At 39.2% G+C, this 25208-nt stretch overlaps 1 protein-coding gene across 2 annotated transcripts in view; it reads left to right on the top strand.

Moving 5' to 3' along the window:
- The window catches only part of PTPN12 (protein tyrosine phosphatase non-receptor type 12), a 148538-nt gene extending 127246 nt beyond the window's left edge, over positions 1 to 21292 (top strand). Inside the window, exons 13-18 of one of the 2 annotated variants that reach the window (XM_024196972.3) lie at positions 3216 to 4174; positions 11736 to 11813; positions 14807 to 14898; positions 17978 to 18008; positions 19023 to 19139; positions 19996 to 21292. In XM_024196972.3, the coding sequence (XP_024052740.2) occupies positions 3216 to 4174; positions 11736 to 11813; positions 14807 to 14898; positions 17978 to 18008; positions 19023 to 19139; positions 19996 to 20057 (1339 nt within the window). In that variant the 3' untranslated portion in view covers positions 20058 to 21292. Of the gene's footprint in view, positions 1 to 3215; positions 4175 to 9098; positions 9803 to 11735; positions 11814 to 14806; positions 14899 to 17977; positions 18009 to 19022; positions 19140 to 19995 lie in introns of those variants that run through there. The other variant, XM_024196971.2, reaches the window with a different exon arrangement.
- The last annotated feature ends 3916 nt before the right edge of the window (positions 21293 to 25208 follow it).

The raw sequence follows: 25208 nt of genomic DNA, 5'->3' as shown, positions 1-25208 counted from the left end.
TCCAGAAGAATGCAGAGCTCAGTATCTATTTTTGGTTGATCATAGCAGCTGCATTCCATGACCTTGACATCACTCTCTTTTATTTGATGATAAAACTCCACAGTATGTTAAACAGAGTAACCATGGATTAAGGATTTTTCATTTGGACACTAGCCAGTCCTCATTTAAATCTGAACTACATTTTGCCCCTTTTTAATACAGTTGCAATTTTCCACTAAGCACAGAGTGATTTAAAATTTAAATTGTCTATTTTATTAATCCTTTGGAGCATGGTTGGAGGATGGGTGTACTATAGAAATGCTTTTCCCTATTTGCATTACCCATCCTCTTCCTAATGTTTGTCATCGCACTTACTGTGTTTATACATTTTAGATTGTAAACTTTGTTGGGCGTAGATTATCTTCCTTCTCTGAAACACCCAGTATGCTTTAGGGCACTATAAAATAAATTAGCTTGCGTTAAAATTATTTTTAAAAAGTAACAAATAATAATATAATATAATGAAAGCTGTGTAATGATTATGAAAATGTAGTACATCTTTACATTGAATTTCATTTAAATGCTATGAGGAGTAATAAGGTGATTAAGATCTAAAAGCTTTTCTCCCCAGGGCTTATTGTGACAAGTATTTTTTTTCTGTGAAATCTATGTTGCTACATTAAAAAACTATGCTGAACCTTTATACAAGTTATGAAGATAACTAAGCAGTTTTTAGTATCCTGGAAATGTCTCACCTACTCTGCTGGAAGCAGCAGACCTAAGTCATAAGGAGTTTTTCTTGTGCTCTTTTGGTTCACTGTCTCACCTCTGTTTTGTTTTTGAAAGGTGTCGTAATCTGAAATAGTATTTCATTGTTTTTAGATAAACTTTATCTATAAATTCAGGGACAAATAGACACTCTCCAGAACACGAAATAGCATATTAGAGTCTAATTTTAAAACCTTGTTCTTTAGTGGCTTGCTGAATGTTTCAGAAATTCATTTACATAATCTTCAAGAGTGGTGCAGCCTTCCTGTAAAAGTGACAGGCACATCACGTTGACATTTTAACCAAAGTCTTCCTGAGGATGTGAATAAACAAATTTATTCAAATATATTACATACCCAATATTTGAATTCACATAGCTATGTTACTCCTGTTTGACAAACTATAACATCTTAAAGCAATGGCATATTACTTAAGAAGACAATAGGAACCTGTTCCTGAGAGGTGTTGATCATCCACTTTGCAGAATCAATGGATGTTGCAGGTGCTCGGCACATCTCTGGTTTACGTTCTGAGAATTGAACAAAATTTTTCTAAAGAATGGCTCCAGTTAACCACTATTCTCTGAATCACAATAATAAGGCTGCAAGAGATTTTTTGCCAAGCCATTTTTAACAAGCTAGAAGGGATATTACTAGATATCATGAGTTAAATTCATGTATAGTGAACCCAAACGTTAGAATCAGCTGTTAGGCCAAAAAAAATTGAAATTGCATTATTTGGGTTTACTTACGCAGAAAAACAGTATTCAAAGTCTGTCAAAATTCCAATTTTTTTCTTGCATCAAAATGTCCTCATATGTTTCTTATGGAATTTGGCATGAAGCCTGGATAACAGATGTCCCATACTCTTTAAAATCCTTACCCACAGGTTTGAGTTCATCCTTCTGGGTAAAATTTGCTCACTCCTTTTTTTTTTATTTTTTTTTTTTATTTTTTCTCCCCCTCTCCCCCCTTTCATATAGGTATGACATCACAAGGGCAATTAATTGTATAAACCACATAATTGTTCTCGCATATAATCCTGTGCTTGACACATTTTTTCCTTGTAGTAATAATACCATCCACTGAATGAAAGTGTCTTAATGCATTTTTCTTAATTTTACTGTAGGGGAAATTGATTCTTATTCTCATAGTGGAAAAGACCCCCCAATTTTAATAGCTCTGAAGAAAAACTACCTCTATATAATAAGCAATTCCTGTGTGTAGACTTTTTAAATAAATCTTCAGTCCATTTTAATTATTTTAACATCAAGAAGACCTGTTACTTCAGTTTCACCTTACAGTAAATTTTATTAGATACCTATTTTGTATATTTTATACACTCCTACCTAAAATATTTCTCCCTTTCTCAAAAACTACAAACTTTCTACCAACACTTAGTATAAATAGTATAAATTGTAAACTCGTGTCAAAATCCGCTCTACTAATTTCACTAAAACAAATTTGCAGAGGTGTCTTTGACCTTACCCCTGTCACTTTTCTCTTCCAAAAAAGGTAATATTGAAATTCCTTGTCAACAAATCAGATACTCCAATAGATTAATCTGTTCTTATATACTGTATGTAACTCACTGAAGCTATGCCATCAACATGTTAGTATATAAACTAACCTTCAGAGTAACAAAAACTGAATCTATATTCACAATACTACCATCATTAAATCTATGGAGAAAATGTGTTTTGTTTAAAATGTCTCTAAATGTCAAATAGACTTTTATTTGGGGGGGAGGAGGGCAACAAACTGAGCTAGAAGTTGAGGGATTGAGTACCAAAAAGAGTCGGTATCTTAAGATATCTTTCCAAATATTTCTATTTTTATTTAAATATAGGGAATTTTTCCTAGCTTCACTAAAAGCAGTGCTTTTAGAGGGTGCTTTATGCTCCTATGAATCCAATTGTTTTTTTTTTAGCCAGGATGGGCAGGTATGGTGTCCCCTAGCCTCTGTTTGCCAGAAGCTGGGTATGGATCACTTGATGATTACCTGTTCTGTTCATTCCCTCTGGGGCACCTGGCATTGGCCACTGTCGGAAGACAGGATACTGGGCTAGATGGACCTTTGGTCTGACCCAGTATGGCCATTCTTATGTTCTTAAGAAGGTCTGACCATTCTACAAATTCTCTGTAGAGTCAGCTGTGGGGAGGAAAATGAGGGAAAATCTGCTTTGAAGCTGTTTTTATGGGTTAAGGTTTGTAAGATCTGACCTTAAAAGTTGTATTTGTGGCATTATCAAGAATCTTTTCCAAGTTATATTTTGGAAGACTTATCAACTATTCCCTTGCCATTTATACTTTGTCAGCCATATTATACAACCATTTTTGGCAAGCAGTAGAAGTGTTGCCCAGAATTTAAGATTATTATATGTTGGATGTTTCAGAATTTATTTAAGCTATAATATCTGATGTGATATGGCTGAAGTACAGAGAATTTACATAATTATTTTTTTGCAGTTGTCTTGTAGAAGGAGATGTTAAGGAAGAAATCTTGCAGCCTCCAGAGCCTCACCCAGTACCACCCATCTTAACACCATCTCCTCCTTCAGCTTATCCGACAGTCACTACTGTGTGGCAGGACAATGATAGATACCATCCAAAGCCAGTTTTGCACATGGTTTCATCAGACCATTCAACAGACCTCAATGAAAACTATAATAAATCAACAGAACATTCAGGGAAAAATGAACCCAATGAACATGTGGAGAAAAAGCTGGAGCGTAACTTAAGTTTTGAAATTAAGAAGGTACCTCTTCAGGAGGGACCACGAAGCTTTGATGGGAATACTCTTTTGAACCGAGGACATGCAATTAAAATGAAGTCTGTTTCATCTTGTGTAATGGATAAGAACTCTAAGCCACTGGATCATAGTTCAGGGGATTCGCTTGTAGACTCTTTTCAAAACTGTAGTATGGAAAACAAAGCCTTAGTAGCTTCACTGGAAGGGCTGCAGAGCCAGAAGGATTCTGATGCTCCACCAAGACCAGACCGTCTGCTTCTCAAAGAGAAGGGGCATGCCATGTGGTCACTACATGGGCCTGAAAATGCACTGCCTACATCTGCATCTGAGGATATGTCTTCAGATGTCTTAAGTCATGGTATTAAAACTGCCTCTCTGGTACCAAACCCCACATCTCAAGTGGAATGCTCTTCCAGCGAAACAGTTGATCATCAGAGTAGTTCGCTTTTAGTTAGAGCACCCCTCTGTTTTACTAATCCTCTTCATTCCGATGATTCTGACACAGATGAGAGGAACGTTGATGGAGCCATGACCAAAAGTATGTCTAATATTTCAACCGCAAGTGCCACAGTTTCTGCTTCCACTAGTACTGAAAACATTTCTGCTAGAAAAGTATTATCAATGTCCATTGCTAGACAAGATGTTCCAAGCATAAGACATTCTGAAGAGGAAAAAGGTAGGTTTTTTGTATTTCAGCTGTATTTGTCACTTTTAATAAATCTGTAGAGTGGGAAAATATTTCATAATTTTAAGACAGTATTGCAAAGAAATATTTAATTATAAATCTGAAACTTTAAATTGACAGTGTGGCTGCTTTTGCAACAATCTGATTTAGTTTCCCAATCTCCTTTTCTCCTGTGAGTTAACCCTGTTGTATTATTACTACAAACCTTGATAAACTGCTTCGAGTGCTGTATCGAGAAACATTTACTCCATGAATAGCCTATTTCTGACTTTTCAACAGTCTCATTCTTCTCATCTGAAGTTAGGTTACCCCTTCATTCCATCACTTTGGCTACTTGGAAATTAGTGTAAATTTTTTGTGTACTTAACAAATATCACAGCCTGTTAAATGTTGGATATCCAATTAGTTTGGATAACTACATTCACAGTAGAAAACATAGCAGCAATACATCCTTCTGAGTAATTTATCTGGCTGCTGTCACCATTGGTTAAAGTATATTTGTGTAAAACAGTCATCTTTGCTTTATCGCTCTTTGAGAAATGTGTTACGCTGTGAACAGATGATGCATTTCTAATACTACTGTTGGGCTCTATGGTTTTTGCAGTTCGCTGCATCAGAACGGGGTGAGGAAGACAGGCTTACACCCTAGCTCCATTCAAAAGAAAGACGTTAAACAGTTGAGCAGGTGACATCAAACACTAATGTGCAGCAACAGTCCAAAAGCTAACAGAATGTTAGGAATCATTAGGGAAGCGATAGATAAGACAGAAAATCATCATGCCACTATATAAATCAATGGTACACCCACAACTTGAGTACTGTGTGCAGTTCTGGTTGCCCCATCTCAAATATATATAATACATATCTCTATATCTATATCTATATATAGATCTATCTATCTATATAAAAAAAGTACAGAGATGGGCAACAAAAATGATGAGGAGTATGGAACAGCTTCCATATGAGGAGAGATTAAAAAGACAGGACTATTCATTTTAGAAAAGAAACGACTAAGTGGTGATGTAATATAGTTTATAAAATCATGAATGGTGTGAAGAAAGTGAAAAAGGGAGGGTTATTTATCCCTTCGCATAACACAATGAAATTAATAGACAGCAGGTTTAAAACAAAGGAAGTACTTTCTCACACAACACACAGTCAACCTATGGATCTCTTGCCAGAAGGTGTTGTGAAGATCAAAAGCATAACTGGGTTCAAAAAAGAATTAGAAAAGTTCACGGAGGATAGGTCCATGAATAGCTATTAGCCAAGATAGTCAGAGAGATGGCCCCGTGCTCTGGGTGTATCTAGACATCTGACTGCCAGAAGCTGGGAATTGACGACAGGGATGGCTCACTCAATAATTGCCCTGTTCTGGTCATTCCCTCTGAAGCATCTGCACCAACCACTGTTGGAATGCAGGATACTGAGTTAGATGGACTATTGATCTGACCCAGAGTCTCCATTCTTATATTTTTATGAACCATCACATATTGACTAAATCACCATTCAGATTTGTGGCATCAAGTAAACAATGCTTGACAAAGTTCTTGAATATAGTTGACGCCTTTTTAAAGTTAAGATAATTATAAGGAAGCAGTTTACTGATTTTTTGTGTGTGTGTGTGTGTGTGTGCGTGCCACCATCTTGAATGGTCCAAAATGAGGGGAAGGTGTTCTGTGATATGAGATGTTGAAGTCAACTTTCTTAAACAAAGGTGATGCCTTGCTGCCACTTCAGAGAAGCGTTTTGAAAGTTTTCATATTTTTTCCTAGGCTATGCTTCTGTCAGAAATACGACACATATTCAAAAGAATACTACCTTTTGACAAATCTAAAAAAACACTATTTTTACAAGTACTTCAGGATTAAATTCTTTCTACAAGCAGAAGTATAGCTTGCACATAGTCTAAGGGTTAAAAGTAGCTAATTCCTATTTTAAGGTTTTTTAAAATCATAAGACACGTACCAAAAAGCAAATACCCTTTGCTTCCATCCCCTATTTAGCATATCTGCCAAAATGGTCTTTCTTGAGACTAGTAAAAAACAGGTGAATTCATATTAAACTGTTTATTTTCAATATATTTCTACTCAGACTTTTGGTGCTCTCACCCAGGGCTGTTGCTTTGTCTGTCAGTCCCAAGATATGATAATGTTCAAGTCTGTCTCCTCCTGTCTGAACATGTTAGCCATGTTTTCCTGGCATGGATACTGTGAGGACATAAAAGTCAGATGTAAATAAGATGGGAATGCAAGGTGTGGTATAAAGGTGATGATAGACTGAGAAGAACACACCACCCAGAGGCTTGATCAATGGAAATGCTGCATCAGAAGTGTGTGAGTGTGAGAACTTAAAAATGAAGTCTGAACTGTGGTTTCTAGAAGACTTGGTAAAACATTTTATGCAGAGGACTCTCCCCTTTAAGGTTTTAAATTGTGGTAGATTCTAGTTTCTGTTACATATGTGCTGCCTGGTCATTGCGGGTTCACCTGTCTCCCTTGTATTATGCTGATTGAACCATGTTTAATCATAGAATATCAGGGTTGGAAGGGACCTCAGGAAGTCATCTAGTCCAACCCTCTGCTCAAAGCAGGACCAATCCCCAACTAATGGTCAAATGCAGTTCTTCCTGGTAACCAGTTGTGTTGTATTAGAGAATTTGCTGGTGCAAAAACATTCAAGGGCTGGTCTTAAAATGAGGGTTATAAACTGTGCTTAATGCCTTTGAACGGCTGTTTAGGCTTTATGCTTTGGTTGTATGACTAAGATTTTCAATGCTGCAGTAGCAGTTCGGCCTTTCTGACAAACTATTCAAATGGAGCAGGCCTCAGCGGAGCACCACCCCTAAGCTGATGGGTTTCTTTGTATTTCGTGGGACTCTCCATTAAACACAACCATGTTTAGGTGATCAGGAGATATCACCCACAGTGTCACACTAGGACTATGCACCATGTTGTCTTTTAAAGATTACCATGCAGACCCTTATGTTTCAAACAGCTCTTTCATTGGGGTTTTATTTTTCTCAGTCTCAGCCTATTATACCAGGTTCTTCAGACTTTGCACCTTCCTGTTAAGGTTTTATGCTGCTGCTTGCAGTTCGTCCCAGTTTATTTCCTCCCCAGACGTACCGCTTCCTGAAGTCTTTCTGCTGCTCCTCACATCCAGGTACAGTTTTTCTGCCCTGGGCCTGCCTTCTTTCTGATGGGATTTGCTGTTCTTCATAGCTAGATAGAGTTTATTCCTGCCCTCCCTGGGCCTAGATTCTAAGGAGCTATCATGCAGTTTTTCCTTTTGTAGAGTCCTTCCCCAGTCCTTTTCAAGCTCTCTTGTCTTGTCTTCTCTCTAATTATACTCCCAATCAGGGGCCAGCTGCCCCTTCATTAGGCTCCCCACTGGGTGCACTTCTTAGTCTCCAGAGAAGCTGGACCTACTTCATTTAAGAGGCCAGCCACCCTGTGCAAACCGCACCAAGGCTATTTGTGACGCTTACTTGGTTGTAAAGTACTTTGAGATGAAAGTGCTAATAATTAGTTAAAAGCCCTAAAGAAGAGACCGTATACATATGTGTGAACTTTTCTTGTCTATACTAGAAAAATTTGGCATGCTAACCACTGTTACAGGCATGCCAGCAAGTCCACATGCCAGGCTTTCACCAGTGCTCACAGACTTTGTGGATGTCGTTTGAGTTAATTATGACATCTGTTCATCTCCACCATTGCATCACCAGGGTAGAGAACAGTACTGGCATAACAGCTGCAACAGTGCAACTAGTGTGCATTACAGTACAGCGATTGTTGTTTAGGTGCTTCTGTATTGTACAAGGGTCAAATTTGCTAGAAGCCTTTCACCCGTTCAAATTGGATTGCACATGCTTGGGACGTCAGTACATGTGTTTTCACAATCTCTTGAGTTACCAGGCCACTTTTGTAGTATGTCAGAAGAAACCATCATTTAAATATGCTTCCAGCTGGTTTGGAAGTGTCCGGGGGTTTATGAGAACCTGGAGCAACCAGCAGATTACTCCCATCTGAACTGATTCATAATACTGTGTTTTACAGCTGGGTTCCAAATGTCTTGCCAAGCAAAGTATCATTAATTCTGGGAGAAGATAGGGGGTCTGAAGGTCCAGTGCAATAAGGCCTGGAATGTTGACAGTTGCTCCACAGCAGCGTGGAAGACACCTATTTATGACACATTGATAATATTCTCAGCACATCATCTATAGTCTGAGTTCATTTTGGACAGCATCAAAAAAGCTGGCAATGTGCTGTTGAGGGACAAGGAAAGGTGGAAAGGACATATGTGGTCCAAATCCACAACTGATGTGGACAAAGGCTTATCCAAAACTGTTCTGTGTGCTGAAGATCTCTTTGCAGTCTCTCTTTCCGGATACAAGCCGATGAGCAAGTTTTGAATGAGGACTTGGGAGATGAAAGGTCTTCTAAACAAGATATGTTGCTGTTAGTTTACTCCTCTGAAATTAATGTCCTAAGAGCTTAGAGTAAAAGCTTAACAATGGAAAGAGGAAGGTATTTGTAGCCACTTTTTGTTCTGTCACTAACATTTTGGAAAAAGGAAACCTTTGTTAAAAATTCAACATGCCCTAACTTTCCGTTAAGGTTTGAGAACTGACTATATGTTCTCTGGAAATATCCGGTAAGTCTTCCATCAAAACTGGGAAAGACATGAATTCGTATTCCTGATATTTCAAAGGCAACGAGTGAGTAAAAAATACGAACCTGAAAGTTTTCTAAATCATAACGAAGCAAAAAGGGCTCATATTCAGTTTCTTTTACAGATTATCTTTAGACTTTGAATTTGAAAGGGAAATGAATGCTACTTTTATGACATTCCTTGATACTTCAAGGATGGTCAATACATTAATATGCCTGTTGACTCTCTCCTTATTTCTCAGTTTAGAAACCACTACTGCATCAAAGCCACAATTTGGAAATGTTAGTTACACCAAGATAGTGAACAGGCAGCACCACAAGGAGCAGATGCTTGACCTATCTTTATGCTAAGGCAGAGCAAGAGATGAAATGGTGACCATCATAGGGATGTGAAAATATACAGTAGTAGAATTTGAGGTGGAGGACAAGAAACAGAAGTTTGAGGACAGTCAACCTTTTTTGTGTACATTCAGGGAAGAGGACAGAGAAGCCATGATGGAATACATCTATTGTGATAGGGAAATGAGCCTACTGGGAAGAGAGTACCACAGGGAGCTCTTCACGGGAAATAAATGCAGAGCAAGAGGCAAATTGCAGTTTGTTCCCCTCTGGCTCCCTGCACGTGCATTATGTTCCAGCTCTTCAGTACAATGCCATTAGATAGGAGCACTACATATTGGACTGTCCATTCTTACCTGCTTCTTCCTGGGCATTCCCATGCAACTCTGCCCCTCATCAGAACTAAGAAAAAGACAATGAGAACCCACAGAAGATGCAATTCCTGTCCCTACAGTGTCTAGTTACAAACTGTTTTATTATGCATTTTGCATTGATTACTTCAGCTGGCCTGTATGTGTTGTTAAATAAAGATGGTTTTCAGTATATCTGTTAAATTATTCTGCTTAATGAAATTTTATCCTTCATAGTATCATTAAATCTCAGTGGACACCAGACTACTTCATTTTCTATAATATCCTTAATCAAAACCATATACATTTACAAAATGGGGGATCAGCAACAGCTATTACATAAAGTTAAACCCACCACCAGCAAAGAAAACAATATTTAATAACAAATAGTAGTCTTCTCTTACCTCCAATAGAAAATTGTCTTGTTTTGTTTCCGTTTTGCAAACAGGCCATGGATATGAATGGTTTCTAAAGGAGTTGGGATTTTGACCCCTCTTCTCTCATAATTTCCATGGGCTTGCAGAAACATTTTTCAAGTCTCTAGCAAGCCATTGTTTTAGGAAATCTGAAATTGTGGGCTAAAAACTCGAGCGGCAGTGTGCCTACAAAGGTTGATTAGTGTGCTGTGTATAGACATGGGCCATGTCAAGGCTGATTCCCCACTCTGGCACTTCGAGTGCAGAAGATGGGGGCCCGCAAGGATTCTAAAAATTAATACTGGCCACTCCAGGCTTGTATTAAACTCCCAAGGTTACAGCTTCTCTCTAACCTTGGATGGGTAGATGCTGCCACCATGCAAGTGAAAAAAAAAAAAAAAAAAAAAACCCTTTGGACCCAGGAAGGCGCACTTGAGAATTCCTCCCTGTGGGTACCCTCAAGCCCTTACATCCCCCATCCGAGGAAGAGCTGAGAGAGAAAACAAAGGAAATCAGCTGTTGCCACCAGCTAATTAAACAACATGCACAAACCTCCTAGGACACACAAACCCAATCCTGTTCTTTAAAAAGGTAAATTTTATTAAAAACAAAAAGAAAGAAAATACATTTGGAACTTAGGTTATTGCTAGATTTAAAAAGAGCAAATATAATAATTAAGCATCAAGAATAGTTTTCTTGAGGTCCAGCTTAATGGTTACAAGCAAAACAAAAGCATTTTGGGGTTAGCACAGAGGAGTCCACAAGCCATAAAGAAATAAGAGAGAAACGTAATCGCGTCTTCCTAGACATTCCCTGATCTACTTACGTATCTGGGGTTCAGATAAGTAATTCCTAGGTATGATTTGATGATTTTTCATAACTAGTTTAAAGCTTCTTACAGCATTGCTGTTCTGTCTCCTCTCTCCAGAGAACAACAGACAGACAGACAAAGGGAAAGTTTTTTCCCAATTTTAAAAAGTTCTAGCCCTCTCATTGGCTCTTTGGTCAGGTGCCCACTCCCTTCCTTTTACCTATGGGCTTTTTTAACCCTTTACAGGTAAAGCAAGTAGAGAACAGCAATTAACAGGGATTTTGTAGCTGGCTGGCTGGGTGTCCATAAAAGGGAGCCACCCCTCTCCCCTTCATTTATCACAGGGCAGAACTGTAAGTAAAACAAAATGGCTACTGTGGATACACTGCACTATTGCTATTGGCACTGACACAACCATCAAAGCTCAAGAAGCAATAGCAGAGCTCTCTAGTACAGAGGAATGCTAATTCTCTTTAAATTCAGAGTAGGTAGCGCAAAACGTTGTTTTTGCTTCATTGCTCTAAACAGGCACACTAAGTTTTTTTTTCTTTATTTGTATTACTGTTTTGAGCTTATTACTAAAAACTTCTCAAACACCACTCTCCCCCTCCCCCACCCCTCTTCCAAGCACAAACTGAAGGACATTAGGCATCTGAACAGAAAGTTTTTCATTTGATATTTGATTTGTTGAACACTGTCAGTGAACTAATTACTGAAGAATACAAAGACACTGCCCTTTCCCCAAAGAGTTTGCACACTAAAATATGAGAATGATAGAGGAAATGTTTTCATTTGATGTATAAACCTGTTGTTGCATCTGTATTTGGCTTTAAACTTTTCTTTATACAATGCCTTGTGGACTTGTAAAAACTGACCTATTAAGTGTTGTTAAAAATTCTGTTTGTTTAAACAAAGCTACGTCATTCTTAGTTTGTCTAACTACAATAATACATTTGACTTTAGATGCTGATGTGAGTGAAGACTCCTCTCCCCCACTACCAGAAAGAACACCAGAATCATTTGTATTAGCAAGTGATCAGAGTGAGTCTCTTCCGTTATGTTTTACAGGTTTGGGGAATAAAATAATCCTGAATAAAATCAGTCCAATACAGTAGTTCTGGGTGCTGTTGCTTTTTGTTTTAAAGAATTAAAAAGGTATCAAGCCAGTTTCCCCACCCATGCATTCTCCCCTCCCCCCTCTCCCCCCCAAGTGTAGCACCTTACATTTGTTTCTGATGAATTTCATTTTGTCTATAGCCCAGCTCTCCAATTTATCAAGATCCCTCTGAATTTTAGCTCTATCCTTCAAAGTATGGGCACCCCCTCTCCCAGCTTTGTGTCATCTGCAAACTTGATCGGTGTGCTCTCTATACCTACGTACATTTAGCATAGGAATACATTAGTACATGCACCTGGATACAGCTGGTGGGAGTGCTGATAAAAATTGAGTTTATGGCCTGTCAACATTTCCTGAAAAAAGGATATGTTCTTAAAATACAGTATACTAAAAGCTTGTAACACTATATTAAGGATAGTTTGAAGAGAATGGAGCAGATTTTCCACCCTGCGCAGGGATAGAAGTCTGGCTGTATTTCCCCCCCCCTCCACTAAAGATTTACTTGTCTGCTTCTTCAGTATACTTGTAACCGCCAATGCAGGGGTTGGGGAGGGAGTGTGGCTGGTGTATGCTGTACTCCTTTCCTTAGCTGATGGTCCTTCAGATCAGCTGGCAACAGTCCCTATCGTATAATAGCATTAGGCTGCTCTAAGCAATGTCTAGGACTGTGCAGAGAATAAGGGAGCTGTAAACAGCTTCCTGTTGCCCGACTCCATTGTGTCCAGCAGAAGCAGCAGTCTAGTCCAGTATTGTTACATTTATTTAGCACAGTGCTACTGTGGCATAAAGCCCATATTGAAACAGATAACATTTCCAACTCTAATAAATCAGTCACTGGGTCTGTATCAGTATAAAACCAGCAATGGCTTTAATTAGTAAATAAATAAAAGGAATTAATGTAAATCAGGTCTGAGCAGATTGGTAATGCTCTAGAGAATTTTGTATAGAAATGACCTGGGTTGTGAAAGTGCCATTTGTGAATCCATAGTTAAGGATGAACTGGATTTTCCACACATCTTTTAGAGCACTTACTCCTGGAGCGTAGTATTTATTTTCTGAGAATTCATAAATAAATTAGTTTTGTCTGAATCAAAATTAATTAAAATGGGCTCCTTAAGCAAGTTAGCACCCTATTCAAACAAATTTTTTGTTCTGAATGATCTCTGTAATGGAATAATGCAGACCCTTCACACTTCTCACATAGTTAAAACTCACAGAAACCTTGTCCAGAGGCTACATTTAAAGAATTAAAAAAAAAAAAAATCCCCAATTACTTTTTGTAACTATTTACTATTTGCTGAATGAGAAACTTTTAATGTTCTACAGAAAATCCACAAAGAACAGCCCTCTTCAAAATGATGGAAAACAATGAGACATGACAAAGATTAAAACCACAATTGCCCTCACTTGGTGACCATTTTGAGAGGAGCATCTCTCCCTGAGTGTTCTCTTCTACCTCCTGGCAGCATAGGAGGCCACCATTTTGAGTGCAACTTGGCATCTCCCATTGAGAACAATGGGAGATGAAGGCCATTTTGAATGAGGGCAAATTCTTCAGTTTCTCTGAAGATGTAATGCACTAAACCCTGGCAAATTTTGTTTTGAAAAATTGCAAAAAATTACCATTAATCCTAAATATGTCTCCACAAAAGCTACCTGTTGAACCAGATCTATTCAAGAGAGAGCAGAAAGGGAGGAGAAAACGGGGTGCACAGGGAAATATGCAGGATCCAGGCAGTTGGAAGACCTAGGTGGCATATTTGTACACAGGAGAGTTTGGAGGACAGGAAAGACTGCTTGGCACTTCTACAGAGTGGGGTAAAATAGCCAGAGCATATTGGTGAATCTCGTCATAAAAGTTAACATTTAAAATAAAAAATAAGGTTTTTGCTTCATATTTTCAAATCATTAAAATTATCACATGGTAACATTGTTGGAATTTGTGTAGTTCCCATGTATGAAACATTTTAAAAAGGAAATTTGCAGACAAAAATTGTTTAAAATGGAATTAAGGTTGAGAACTAAAGCTTTTTTTTAAAAAAAAATCAGGGATGCTGTAATTATCTCAAAAGAAAGTGTTACAAACCCAGGAAATTCAGACTGAAGGTTAACCCTGAAAGAAATCAAGGCACCTTAAGGTATGAAAATGTACAGTTGTAGTACCTAAACAATCTTCTGGAGATGTGAGAAGGAAATTCTGTCTTTAAATATTTAATTCAGACAAAAAATGCTAAAACGCCATAATCTGAATCATATTTTTGTATGGTGTCACTACAGGGAAGAATTATGGTTATTTGTGCATTTCCTTAGCTTGACATGTTTTGATCTTTCAGATCTAACCCTAGCTCTGAATTTTTGGGTTTGTAATCCATGGCTTTGTACCATCTGTAACTGTGACTTTATAAATATCTATTTAATCTCCCTCTAAAATATTTCTTTTGCATATAATGTTGTATTCTAGCCTGAGATGTCAAAATAGAATTTAGTGGACTCTGATATCAATGCATATCCAAGTTTTACATGTTGTGTATATATTCAAGGTATAACATTTTTTGCAGTTGGTGTATTGCATTTTTTAAATTTTACCTAAAAACTAACCCAGTTGCCTACCAACTGGAATTCCCCGATTGTAGTACATTCTATCCAATTTTAAGCAAAAAAGGGAATTTTGTGATTCTGCATTTTAATTGGTGGCACTTTGTAATCTTGGAAGTTCTTCATTAAGTGTCTTGAACAAAATGTTGATTAGAAATATTCTGAATACTGTTTGTTTTAAAGATCTCTTAGAAAAGGTTGTTAATGTAACTTATCTCTAAAGTTTTGTTAGGAAGGTCCTTGGTGTAGTATTGAAACTCAGGAGACCACAGTGTATACATTTCTGAAATATATTTTGATTTTAAGATTTTGTTTTTATTAGATGCACCTTTGACCAAGCCTGTTACATTTTCACAATCTGCTGAAAGGAGTATACTGCATGATCAGAATCTTCTTGAACAAACAGAATCTACAGTAAGTATGAGTGACAAGTCCATGTTAATTTTTAGCTTCTGGAACTAACCTTTTGAATATACAGCCAAATGGTAAAAGAATTTTTTTTTAAAAATGTTAGTTATAATTGTTGATAAACTTCAACTGACCAAGTTAACTCCCCTTTGCTTTAACTGGTGACCTATACCAATTTAATTTTTGCATTTAAACCTGAGCTGCTTTTCTATGCTGTTGTTCTGAATTTTGAGTGCTAACATTCTGCATTTTTTGTCACCGATACTTCAGATGAAGTGGTAGCACAGAGCTCTTCTAGCTTTAGACAGAAGTGAAAATTAAAGTCAGAAATTGAACGTTCTATGAAATGAGTTAAATGCTACCTACACTCAAACTACTCTCCTTTGCCTTCTGAAGTTACATTGCTAGGAACAATCCCTCTTTCCTTTCCATTGCAACCAACTACATTTCACCAATCCTTGCCCCATACATAATTGTAGACATGTTAAAGGTGACCTGCAATGAAAAAAATTAATTTATTACTGTGTAAATTAGGATTATGACTATCCTTTGATGTATAAGGAGCTTGAGAAGATATTTTCCAAAAGGTGTTTTTCTTAAAAGTACAAAGAATATGAAGGTTTTACTGTTAGAGAAGGTTTTACATGATTGAGAAATGTGGGTTGGGAGCTTTTTGCCGTCCAAGTGATTTTAGTTAAAAAAGAGGTTAACAAAAACAGTTAAAATAAATATCACTTTTTAATGCCTTAGATACACTAAGTGAAATCGATTGTCTTTCAGGGTAGACTATGGGTAAAATTTCCAAGAACACCTAACTCACATTTTGAAAAGTGACTTAGTAATTTAGAAACTTAGAAGTCTTTTGAAAATGGGACATAGGCTCCCAAGATACTTAAGCACTTTGGAAGCTTTTGCCCAAGGCTTGTATTTTTAATGTGAAAAAAATAAAACAAACCAAAAAACTCAACCTTTCAGGCTTTCTTCATATCATAAAGAACTCAAAAAAAGAAAAGGGAAGAAACATTGCGCACAGCCCAGTATATTTCTTTGCAGGTCCCCATTAAGAGCTCCACCACATTATAATAGAAGTGGCCTTGATTTCAACCACAAGACAGAAAGTTCATTAAATAAATTTGAAAACCTGTGAGAGTATTAAAAGGTCCAAAAAAACCTTCCAAACCTGTCAGGATGGAAGACTAAATTCTCGGCCTATGTAATAAACTGTCCTAACTATGCTAGAGATTTAGAATGATCTTGTGCTAGTAGTGACCAAATCATGCAGCTACTTAACTGGTTAGTCAATTCCACTTTAATTTTAATTCTATTCATTATTGCAGTCATTATTAATATGCTAGATCAGGGGTTGGCAAACTTTTTGGCCCCAGGGCCACATCGGGGTTGCTAAACTGTATGGCGGGCTGGGTAGGGAAGGCTGTGCCTCCCCAAACAGCCTGGCCCCCGCCCCCTATCCACACCTGCTCCTTGTCCCCTGACTGCCCCGTCCCGGGACCTCACCCCCTATCCAACACCCTCGCTCCCCTTGTCCCCTGACTGACCCCCTTGAGGGACGCAAGACAAATCAGAGTCCTGAAAGGGTACAGGAGTCTGGAAAGGTTGACCACCATTTCTCAAACTGGGGGTCCCAATCCAAAAGGAGGTTGGGGGGGGCCCGCAAGGTTATTGTAGGGAATCGCAGTAGTGCCACCTTTACTTCTGCGCTGCCTTCAGAGTTGGGTGGCCAGAGAGAAGAGGCTGCTGGCCAGACATCCAGCTCTAAGGGCAGTGCCCCACAAGCAACAGCACAGAAGTAAGGGTGGCAATACCATACCAGGTCATCCTTACTTCTGAGCTGCTGCTGGCAGCAATGCTGCCTTCAGAGCTGGGCTCCGGGCCAGCTGCTGCCGCTCTCGGCCACCCAACTCTGAAGGCAGCGCCACCATGAGCAGCAGCGCAGAAGTAAGGCAGGCAATACCACGAGCCCCCTACAATAACCTTGTGACACCACCCACACGTGCACACAATCACCTTTTGGGTAAGGACCCCTACAGTTTTACCACTGTGAAATTTCAGATTTACATATCTGAAATCATGAAATTACAATTTTTAAAATCCTGTGACCATGAAATTGACCAAAATAGACCGTGAAGTTAGTAGGGCCCTAGCCATGAGTCTCATAAAATGAAAAAGTGAACAAACTTTAAAAGCTTTCCAGGTCATCTTTAATGCGTCATAACTTACATTATTTTGCCAACATTCCAGAATGAAAACAATAATTTTAATAGTAATTCATGTATTAACTATCAGCTCGTTACCACAAGACTATCATACTTTTACATTGAGTGTTCCGTAGCCCCCAGCCCACCCACTTAGCATCCAGGCCCACCCCCAAGACCCAACTCTGCTCCGGCCCCAGTGCTTGCCTGGCTCTGCCTGGTGCTCCAGCCAGGGAGTGGGGTCAAGGCACCGGGGCTTGGCCCCATTCCCCAGCAGAAGCACCAGGTGAGCAAAGCGGGGCAAGCCCCCACACCTAACCCTGCTCTCTGGTAGAAGCGCTGGGCGGAGCGGATTGGGGGATGGGAGCGCCCCAATTGGCTGGGGCCCCTAGGCATGACCCAGTGGTAATCCACCACTGGGAGGAGGGCGGGCAAGCGAGTGTGCGGCTTGGCGGCAGAGGAGCTCCTCAAAAAAGGTAGGCCTGCCTCCACGGGGAGCCAGGCCTGGCGTGGGGTGGTGGGACAGGAACAAGTGCTGGGAGTCATGCACGCTGGAGAGCGGCATCTCCTCCCGGAGCTGGGTGCGCATCCAGGGCCCCGGGGGGACCCTGGCCAGAGCATCCATCACCCTACGCAAGGCCTGCTGGAAGGGATGGGGGGAGGTGGGCCCCCCCGACCTCCTGTCATTGCCCGCCCACCCAAATGTCCCATCCTGACTACGCCACTGGTAGGAAGTGTAAAATCTTCCAATTCTGCTTATGGTATCTCCTTCCAAAAATGTTTCCTTTTATTTTGAATATCTCAGACATTCTTTAACAAATTATTTTGAGGTATCCTACAGACATTTAAAATACAATATTTCATATTAACAGGGCTTGAAAACAGCTGGATGTGTAAAACTTGGTAAGTGATTAATTTAGTTCTTGAATGTAAATGAAACTTTCAAACTAACAACTTGCCTTGTTACAGTCCATTGTGAGTTACCTTGAAGTAATGATGGGAGGCCAAAAGGAGTTAGTTACCCTGTTTGATCTAGCTACTGAATTGACCTAGCTGCAGGGGATGCGCATTGCATAGTCACCAAACATCTTAAATTCTTTATCCTTTTTTAAATCTACCATAGTTTTTGTAGCCTATTGCACTTTGTTACAATAATAGTTCGGTTTACAACAACATGACTTAAAAATTATTCCTACCCAATTGTAGCCGTTATACTAATGTACAAACGAAGTCTTATCTTTTCACCTTCATTTCCAAACTACTCTTCTACGTCTGTATGTACTATATAAATATTGAGTTAATTTTCATTTTATTTTACAATATGAGCTAATTTTCACAAACACTCTATTTTGGAGCTTCATTAATGAGGTTAAATTGGTGTAAGCCTGAAGTATTTACAATGAATTCTGTTCTATTGCTCAGAAGCACCAAATACAAGCTGAAAGGAAAGCATGAATACAGCTACTTATATGAATATATTAAAGATACTGTGAACTTAAATCGTATTTTTCATAGTTACCTTTGATACTAGTTGGTTAGAAAATAAAAACAGAAAGGAATTTTTAAATCTTCTTTACTTCATATTGATATAAGTGAGACTTTAATATGGGGATTTCTCTAAGATTGGTCAGTGAAGACCAGTGGAATTAGTTCAACTGCTGAAACTTTACTATAAGCACTTTCAGTTCTCAGTGCTGCAGTTCCTGGGTTACAAACACTTCAGGGAAGGGTTAAAAGAAAAAATAACTGTTTCTACTGGAATAAAAACATTTTTATTAGCCATGGATTTTATAAAGGCTGTTTTCTACAGAGGGTAAAATTTGAATCAAGTTTGACTTGAAAGCATCATTTTGAAATTAAGAATACCACAAAAATTGCTTGCCTCAAATATTTATATTAAAATCTCTTGTTTTCCAGATAATCTTGAAATGGGCAACAAAACACCAGCTGATACTATACCTCAGATTCCTCTTTCTAGTTCCACTGATAGAAGAGGTCAAACTACAGAAATTCCAGTAGAAATCACAGATATTGGTAATTGCCATCCATTCAAAACTGACCCTTTTATGTATTTGTTTAAATTTAGTACATAAATATATAAATGTTTACTCGTTCAGTGTATATATTCCATTTAGTAGCGCTTTTAAAAAGTAGCATCCTTTAAAACATGAAAGTTAAATTCTATTGAGGAAAATAGAAAAGCATAAACTCGGGAAAATCAAGTGTAAAAATATAATTAGGAAGGCCAAAAGAGAATTTGAAGAACAGCTAGCCAAAGACTCAAAAAGTAATTGCAAGAAGTGTTTTAAATACATCAGAAGCAGGAAGCCTGCTAAATAACCAATGGGGCCAATGGATGATTGAGATATTAAAGGAGCACTCAAAGATAAGGCCATTGCGGAGAAACTAAATGAATTCTTTGCATCGGTCTTCATGGCTGAAGATGTAAGGGAAATTCCCAAACCTGGGCTATTCTCTTTAGGTGACAAATCTGAGGAACTGCTTTAACGATTACAACACATTTTCACTGTATAGTTACGAAAACCTGAGGAAATAAACAATTTTCCAAAATCATGGTATTTGGGGGAATAAAATAAGCAAATTATAAAAGACTGTAATTTGGCGTTGTGGATTAAGTACCTTCCAAATTTGGGTTTAAATAGTGAAATATAAAAGTATCTGAATGGTTCATGTTTGTAGTTATTACAAGCATCTTGTGTTTATAACTCTTGTATTGAGACTACATGAAGTTTTGTAAGTCCCTGAAAATAGGAATATCTTAAGTGGGAGATGCTGAAACAGCTTTAACAATAGCAATTCTTCTCAATGCTAATATTTCTGAATTTGCTTTTTTCAAAGTTGACAGAATTTAAATGTTCTCTGTTTTTAGGTTTTGGTAACCGTTGTGGAAAGCCAAGAGGACCAAGAGAGCCACCATCAGAATGGACATGATGAAAAAGAAAATGGTCACTCTGGAAAAGTCAAGTGCCACTGAAAACGAAATAAATAGTATTCCGCTCTTTACTTTTTGGGGACTAACACACAACAGTGTAGTTATAACTACAGAATGGTACACTTTTTACTTTACTTCCCACATAAAACCTTAAATATTATTCACAAAAGTGGATTCCAGTATTACAACCTAACTTTTTGCTGGGGCCATCTACCTGCCTTATTACACCTAGGAGAAAGTATTACATATGGTTTATTTTGTAACTTCCAAGTATTATTGCCTTAATGTCTTTTAACCCTGTTACACGCTGCTTGTAGACATTTGTTAATATAGTGATACTTTTGACAAATTGAGTTTATGGACTACTTTTTGCTAACTTTTGATTACCATGTATGCATTATTTTGTATATGTACAGGGCAAGTAGGAATATAATTTGATAAAGTTGCAATCATAAAATATTAACAGAAGATGTAAGAAATCTCTGCACGTTCTAAATTCATGTGTATCTTATTTGTAAATTATTTGCCCTGAAATTTTAGAAAACAGTTTCTGATTTAAAAACAAAAAAATTCTGGACATACAGCCAGAATTGCAGGTTTGCAGAGATAAAGATTGTAATACGTTTTGTAAATTGTAAGCAAAAGGTTATTTTTATATTATATACTGTTGGTCAGACCTAATTTGTTCCGGTTTTCATCTAGTCATGGAGATTCAGTAAGTGCCTTGGAACAATATTGAATTCTCTTAGCCTATGTATGTTGCTTCAGTGTTTGAGTTCATCTGGTTTTAGAAATTTATAAAAACAAAAAAATGTATCTGACCTGCCAGTAAAATAGAATTCATTCTAAGTAACCAACACTCGTTAGTTTTCATTTTAATATTTCACAAATTTCAATTTATAGAGATGAATTTCCTAAAAACTTCCTACATAATAACTGGTTTAATGCTACAGTATAATATGGTGTGTATTTCTACTTTTGTACAAACATTTCAGGACACACTGGTAAAGGGACTATTTGAGAGCCATTATTTTCCATTGTGCTGGTAAAAATAGTATTTTGATCATTCAGCAAGTGTGTGTATGTATGTGTGAAAGCAACTTATCATATGAAGATTCACATAGAGCCCTTGCAGCTACACTGTATCTTGGCAGCGTACCATGCCAAGGATTAATCCTTATAAGGATTCTCTACTTATAAACTTTGTTTCTGTAATAATGATAGACTCTTTAAATTAAAGAAAGTACCTCAAAATTTCATTGAGTGTTTTTACTTATAAGGAACATGTATATTATTCAAAAGTGAACTAGAGTACATTGGGGTGGGCCAGGTCATATTCAGCTGTTTAAGTTTGTAGTTCTTCAGTGCTCATTACTATAAAAATGAAACAACCTAATGGATGCTAAAAAAATATATTTTCTGTCAACTTCCTTAGAGATTCTGCTTAATTACAATGCAAAAAAACAGTAGAAATGAGCTTAGTAGTAAAGCATATGAAGATTTTTTTATAACCTGTTTTTATTAATGAAAGTAGTGACTGAAACCTTCATACATGGGTATCTGCTGTTCTGGACACTAGTCGTGGATTTGACAGTGTCTTTTCTACCACAATAGGGGGCAATTCAGTCATTTTCCCTCCGTGTCTCTGATTTCAGGCTCACTGCTGTCCACAAAAGAGAGCTTTAGAGAGTGAGAAGTTAATCTAGCAGACTGCTAGGAACTTCTATAGAATTGGTGGTTCTTCATGTAGTTGCAGTCAGGTGTGTGTCGCCCAGCACACGGAAGCCAGGGAATTTTGCTTAGCAGTACCTGTTTGGATGGTGCTCTGGCCCTTCCCCTCGCTATTAAAGGGCAGCACCACCCACCCCCCTTAGTTCCTTCTGACCACCCCAGGCTAGAGTCAGAGCATTCTGTGTGGTGTTTCACCTCACACTGTTTCTGTTTCTCTGGGAATTTATTGTATATAGTTCATTGTTAGTGTAGCTTAGTAGTACCCTTAGGTTAAGTTATAGTAATTAGGATGGATAGTTGCCCTGGGTGATGCCCCTACCAGAGTTTAAACATTGTCTGTTGTGTGGGGTAGCTATCCCCAGTAGTGACCCTCTCACGTGGTTTTTGTTGTGCCTGCAAGAGGGGCACATTTAGGAAAGGTTCTCTATATACAATTCATTTAAGAAGAGGATAAAGGTGGCAAGAGACCTTGTATCTGAAACAGTGCCTCTTAGAGCAGGCCATGACCCCTGCTTCAGAACCAGGGATCTCTTAAGGTCCTCTAGCCCTGCGCTCTTCTTTGTACCCAACACTGTGTGGTTACTGGGTTGAGATATGGTACATCCCCTAACAGGAAGAGAGGTCATTCTCCTTCCTCAGGTCCTTCGAGGAAGAGGTCCCATGAGACCAGCCAGGCCTGTTCCAGGACTTGGAGGGACTCCTCATTGTCTTCTAAGAGGAGTGCTGACCAGCACTGAGAGTCCTTTGGTATGTATTATAGAGCTGGCCCATCTAGCCCCTCCATAGTACCACATTTAGATCAGTTGGACTCTGTATCGTCACCTCCAGTATTGGCCATTAGGCACTCGTTGAGTCCAGTACCAATGACAACAGCATTGGCACCAATCGTCTCCATGCCATTGGAACAGTGTCAGACCTGCTTTGCCTTTATGTTCATGATTCCCCTATAGTCCAGGGGTTGTCAGCTGACATGGCTTCTACCTCTATCTCTTCTGCTGTGCCACTGGCAACATCTGGTTGGGTTGCAGAGCTGTCTCACTTGTCAGCACCATATTCCACGCCACCTGAGGCTAAGACTGCAGCGTCTCAATCAAAGTCCTTTGTGGTATTGAGAGGTTCATCAGAATGGATGCTGTCTTCAGTACTGATGATGTCCTTACTACAGACACTTTCATCCGGTTCAGCTGAACTCGGACTTGGCTCTGTTGTTTGCTCCAGTACTGACAGCATCGACTACTCATTCATCCTCGGCACTGATGACTTCTTTGTATTGGGTTCTGGATGAGGCTGATGGTTATTTCTTCCTCAGGAGTGGCTCCACAGTTCCCACCAGATGATTTCTAGGGCTTCTCAAGATCTGGTTTGGGAACTTCTTCCTCTTCCCCCTCACCTTCGAAGCACTGTTCTCAATCCTTGGATCACCATCAGTACCGGGACCAACACAAATCCCTCAGTAAGGATGGGGTCTCTGGCCTAGTACCTACTGGCCTCCGTTGTTCCCTAACCCTTCTTCTCCAAATGATTCTGCAATATTCTTCCTCACCGGTGTCTGAGAGACATCCTTTCCCAAGAGATAGCAAGGTTTTTACAGGCAGGGTTATAAGTCACGGAGGTGAAGGTCTTCTGGGTCCAATTTCATTCAGCCAGCTCGCTGTCCAACATGCAGCCATTTTAACTTGCATGTCCAGGACAGCATTCCAGTTGTGACCTGCCCTTCTGTCTCCTCAGTTTGGAAACAGGCTGTCTTGCTTTTACAGTGCTTGGGATATGGTTACCATGGACAAAGGCTGCATAAGCACTGAGATACAATTCCAGCATTTCCCTCCTGGCTGCCCCCCTTCAAGGGACCCCCTCTTATGAGACACTTCTCCTGCAGCAGGTCCAGGCTGCTTGCGCAGGGAGCTATAGAGGAGGTTCCCTACAGCATCAGGGGAAGGGGTTCTACTCCCAGTATTTCTAGGTCCGCAAATCGAAAGGAGGGAGGAGATCTATCATTGATCTCCGCAACTCAACAGATATATCAGATACATGAGGTTCCATGAGGTCACCCTAGCAACTAACCTCCTGCTTTGAGAAGACTGGTTTGCTGTCCTGGCCTTCAGGATGCTTATTTCCACATGGAAATCCTCCCAAGCCACAGGAGGTTCCTGAGATTTGTCATGGCAGGTCAACACTTATCAGTACATTGTGCTGCCCTTCATCCTGTCCTCAGCAATTTGTTTTTTTACAGCATGCATGGCCATAATCTCAGCTTATCTCAGAAAGAGATACTCATTTGTGCCTGCGAGATTGGTTAGTGAGAGGCAAGTCCAGAGAACAATTCCTCCCCCATGGCCAAGGAGCTGTAATGTGAATTGGAGCTCTAGGTCTCACACTGAACAGAGAGAAGTTGGCATTAAAACCATCACAAAAAATTGACCTCATTAGAGCTCTACTAGATTCTACAAGTTCGAGAGTGTTTCTACTGAATTAATGTTTTCAAGTGATTCAGAACCTGTCTGGCAATTCAATCTCAACCTTCAACTACAATCTATGTATGCCTAGGGTTACTAGGCCGTATGGCTGCATGCATTTTTGTTGTCCAGCTTGCATGTCTACTCCTTCGCCCTCTTCAAGCATATTTCAAGGTAGTCTGTCATCCATGTTGTCATTAGACAGGCTTATCCAAGTGCCTGTGGAGATTCTGTGCTCCTTTCAGTGGTGGACAGTTCCCTTTGTGCATTTCCCTCCGAACAGGACTGTAGTCAGCGATGCCTCCTCAATAGGCTGGGGAGTGCATCTAAGGGCATTGAAGGTTCAGGGCTTGTGATTGGAATAGGAAGTTTCCCTCCATGTCAACATCCTGGAGCTCTGGACCATTTACAGTGCCTGCTGTGCATTTTGGGATCACATCAGGCGCACGGCAGTTCGTATACATACCGACAGTACCATCGCAGTGTATTATGTGAACAAGCAGGGAGGATCCCACTCCAACCAGTTGTAAAGTTGGGCAGTTCTGCATCAGGGAGAGCATCATCCCAACAGTCCAGAATCACTTGGCAGTACATGTCGGGAGGAATTTCTTCCAGAATCATGAATGGGTCTCTGAAGTCAATGTGCTTAGCTCCATCTTCGCAGAATGGGGTATTCCAACTATCAATCTCTTTGCGATGAGACACAGCAAGAAATGCCATTCAATTTTGCTCTCAAGTGGATCTCAGTCCAGGCTCCTTAACTGATGCCTTCCACCTTAGTTGGGGATCAGTTTTGATGTACACCTCCCTCTTATCCCAATAATCCCACAGGTCATTCTCAAGCTGAAGTTAGATCATGCCAAAGTGATTCTCGTTGGTCTAACTTGGCCAAAGCAATATTTGTTCTCCAACCGTCTCAATCTGTCAGTTCAGCCTCCCATATCTCTTCTTCATCCTAATCTGCTG

This window comes from Terrapene carolina, unplaced genomic scaffold (genome assembly GCF_002925995.2).
Source record: "Terrapene carolina triunguis isolate 2854851 unplaced genomic scaffold, T_m_triunguis-2.0 Scaffold68, whole genome shotgun sequence".
NCBI lineage: Eukaryota > Metazoa > Chordata > Testudines > Emydidae > Terrapene > Terrapene triunguis.
This window is presented reverse-complemented; position numbering and strand designations above follow the sequence as displayed.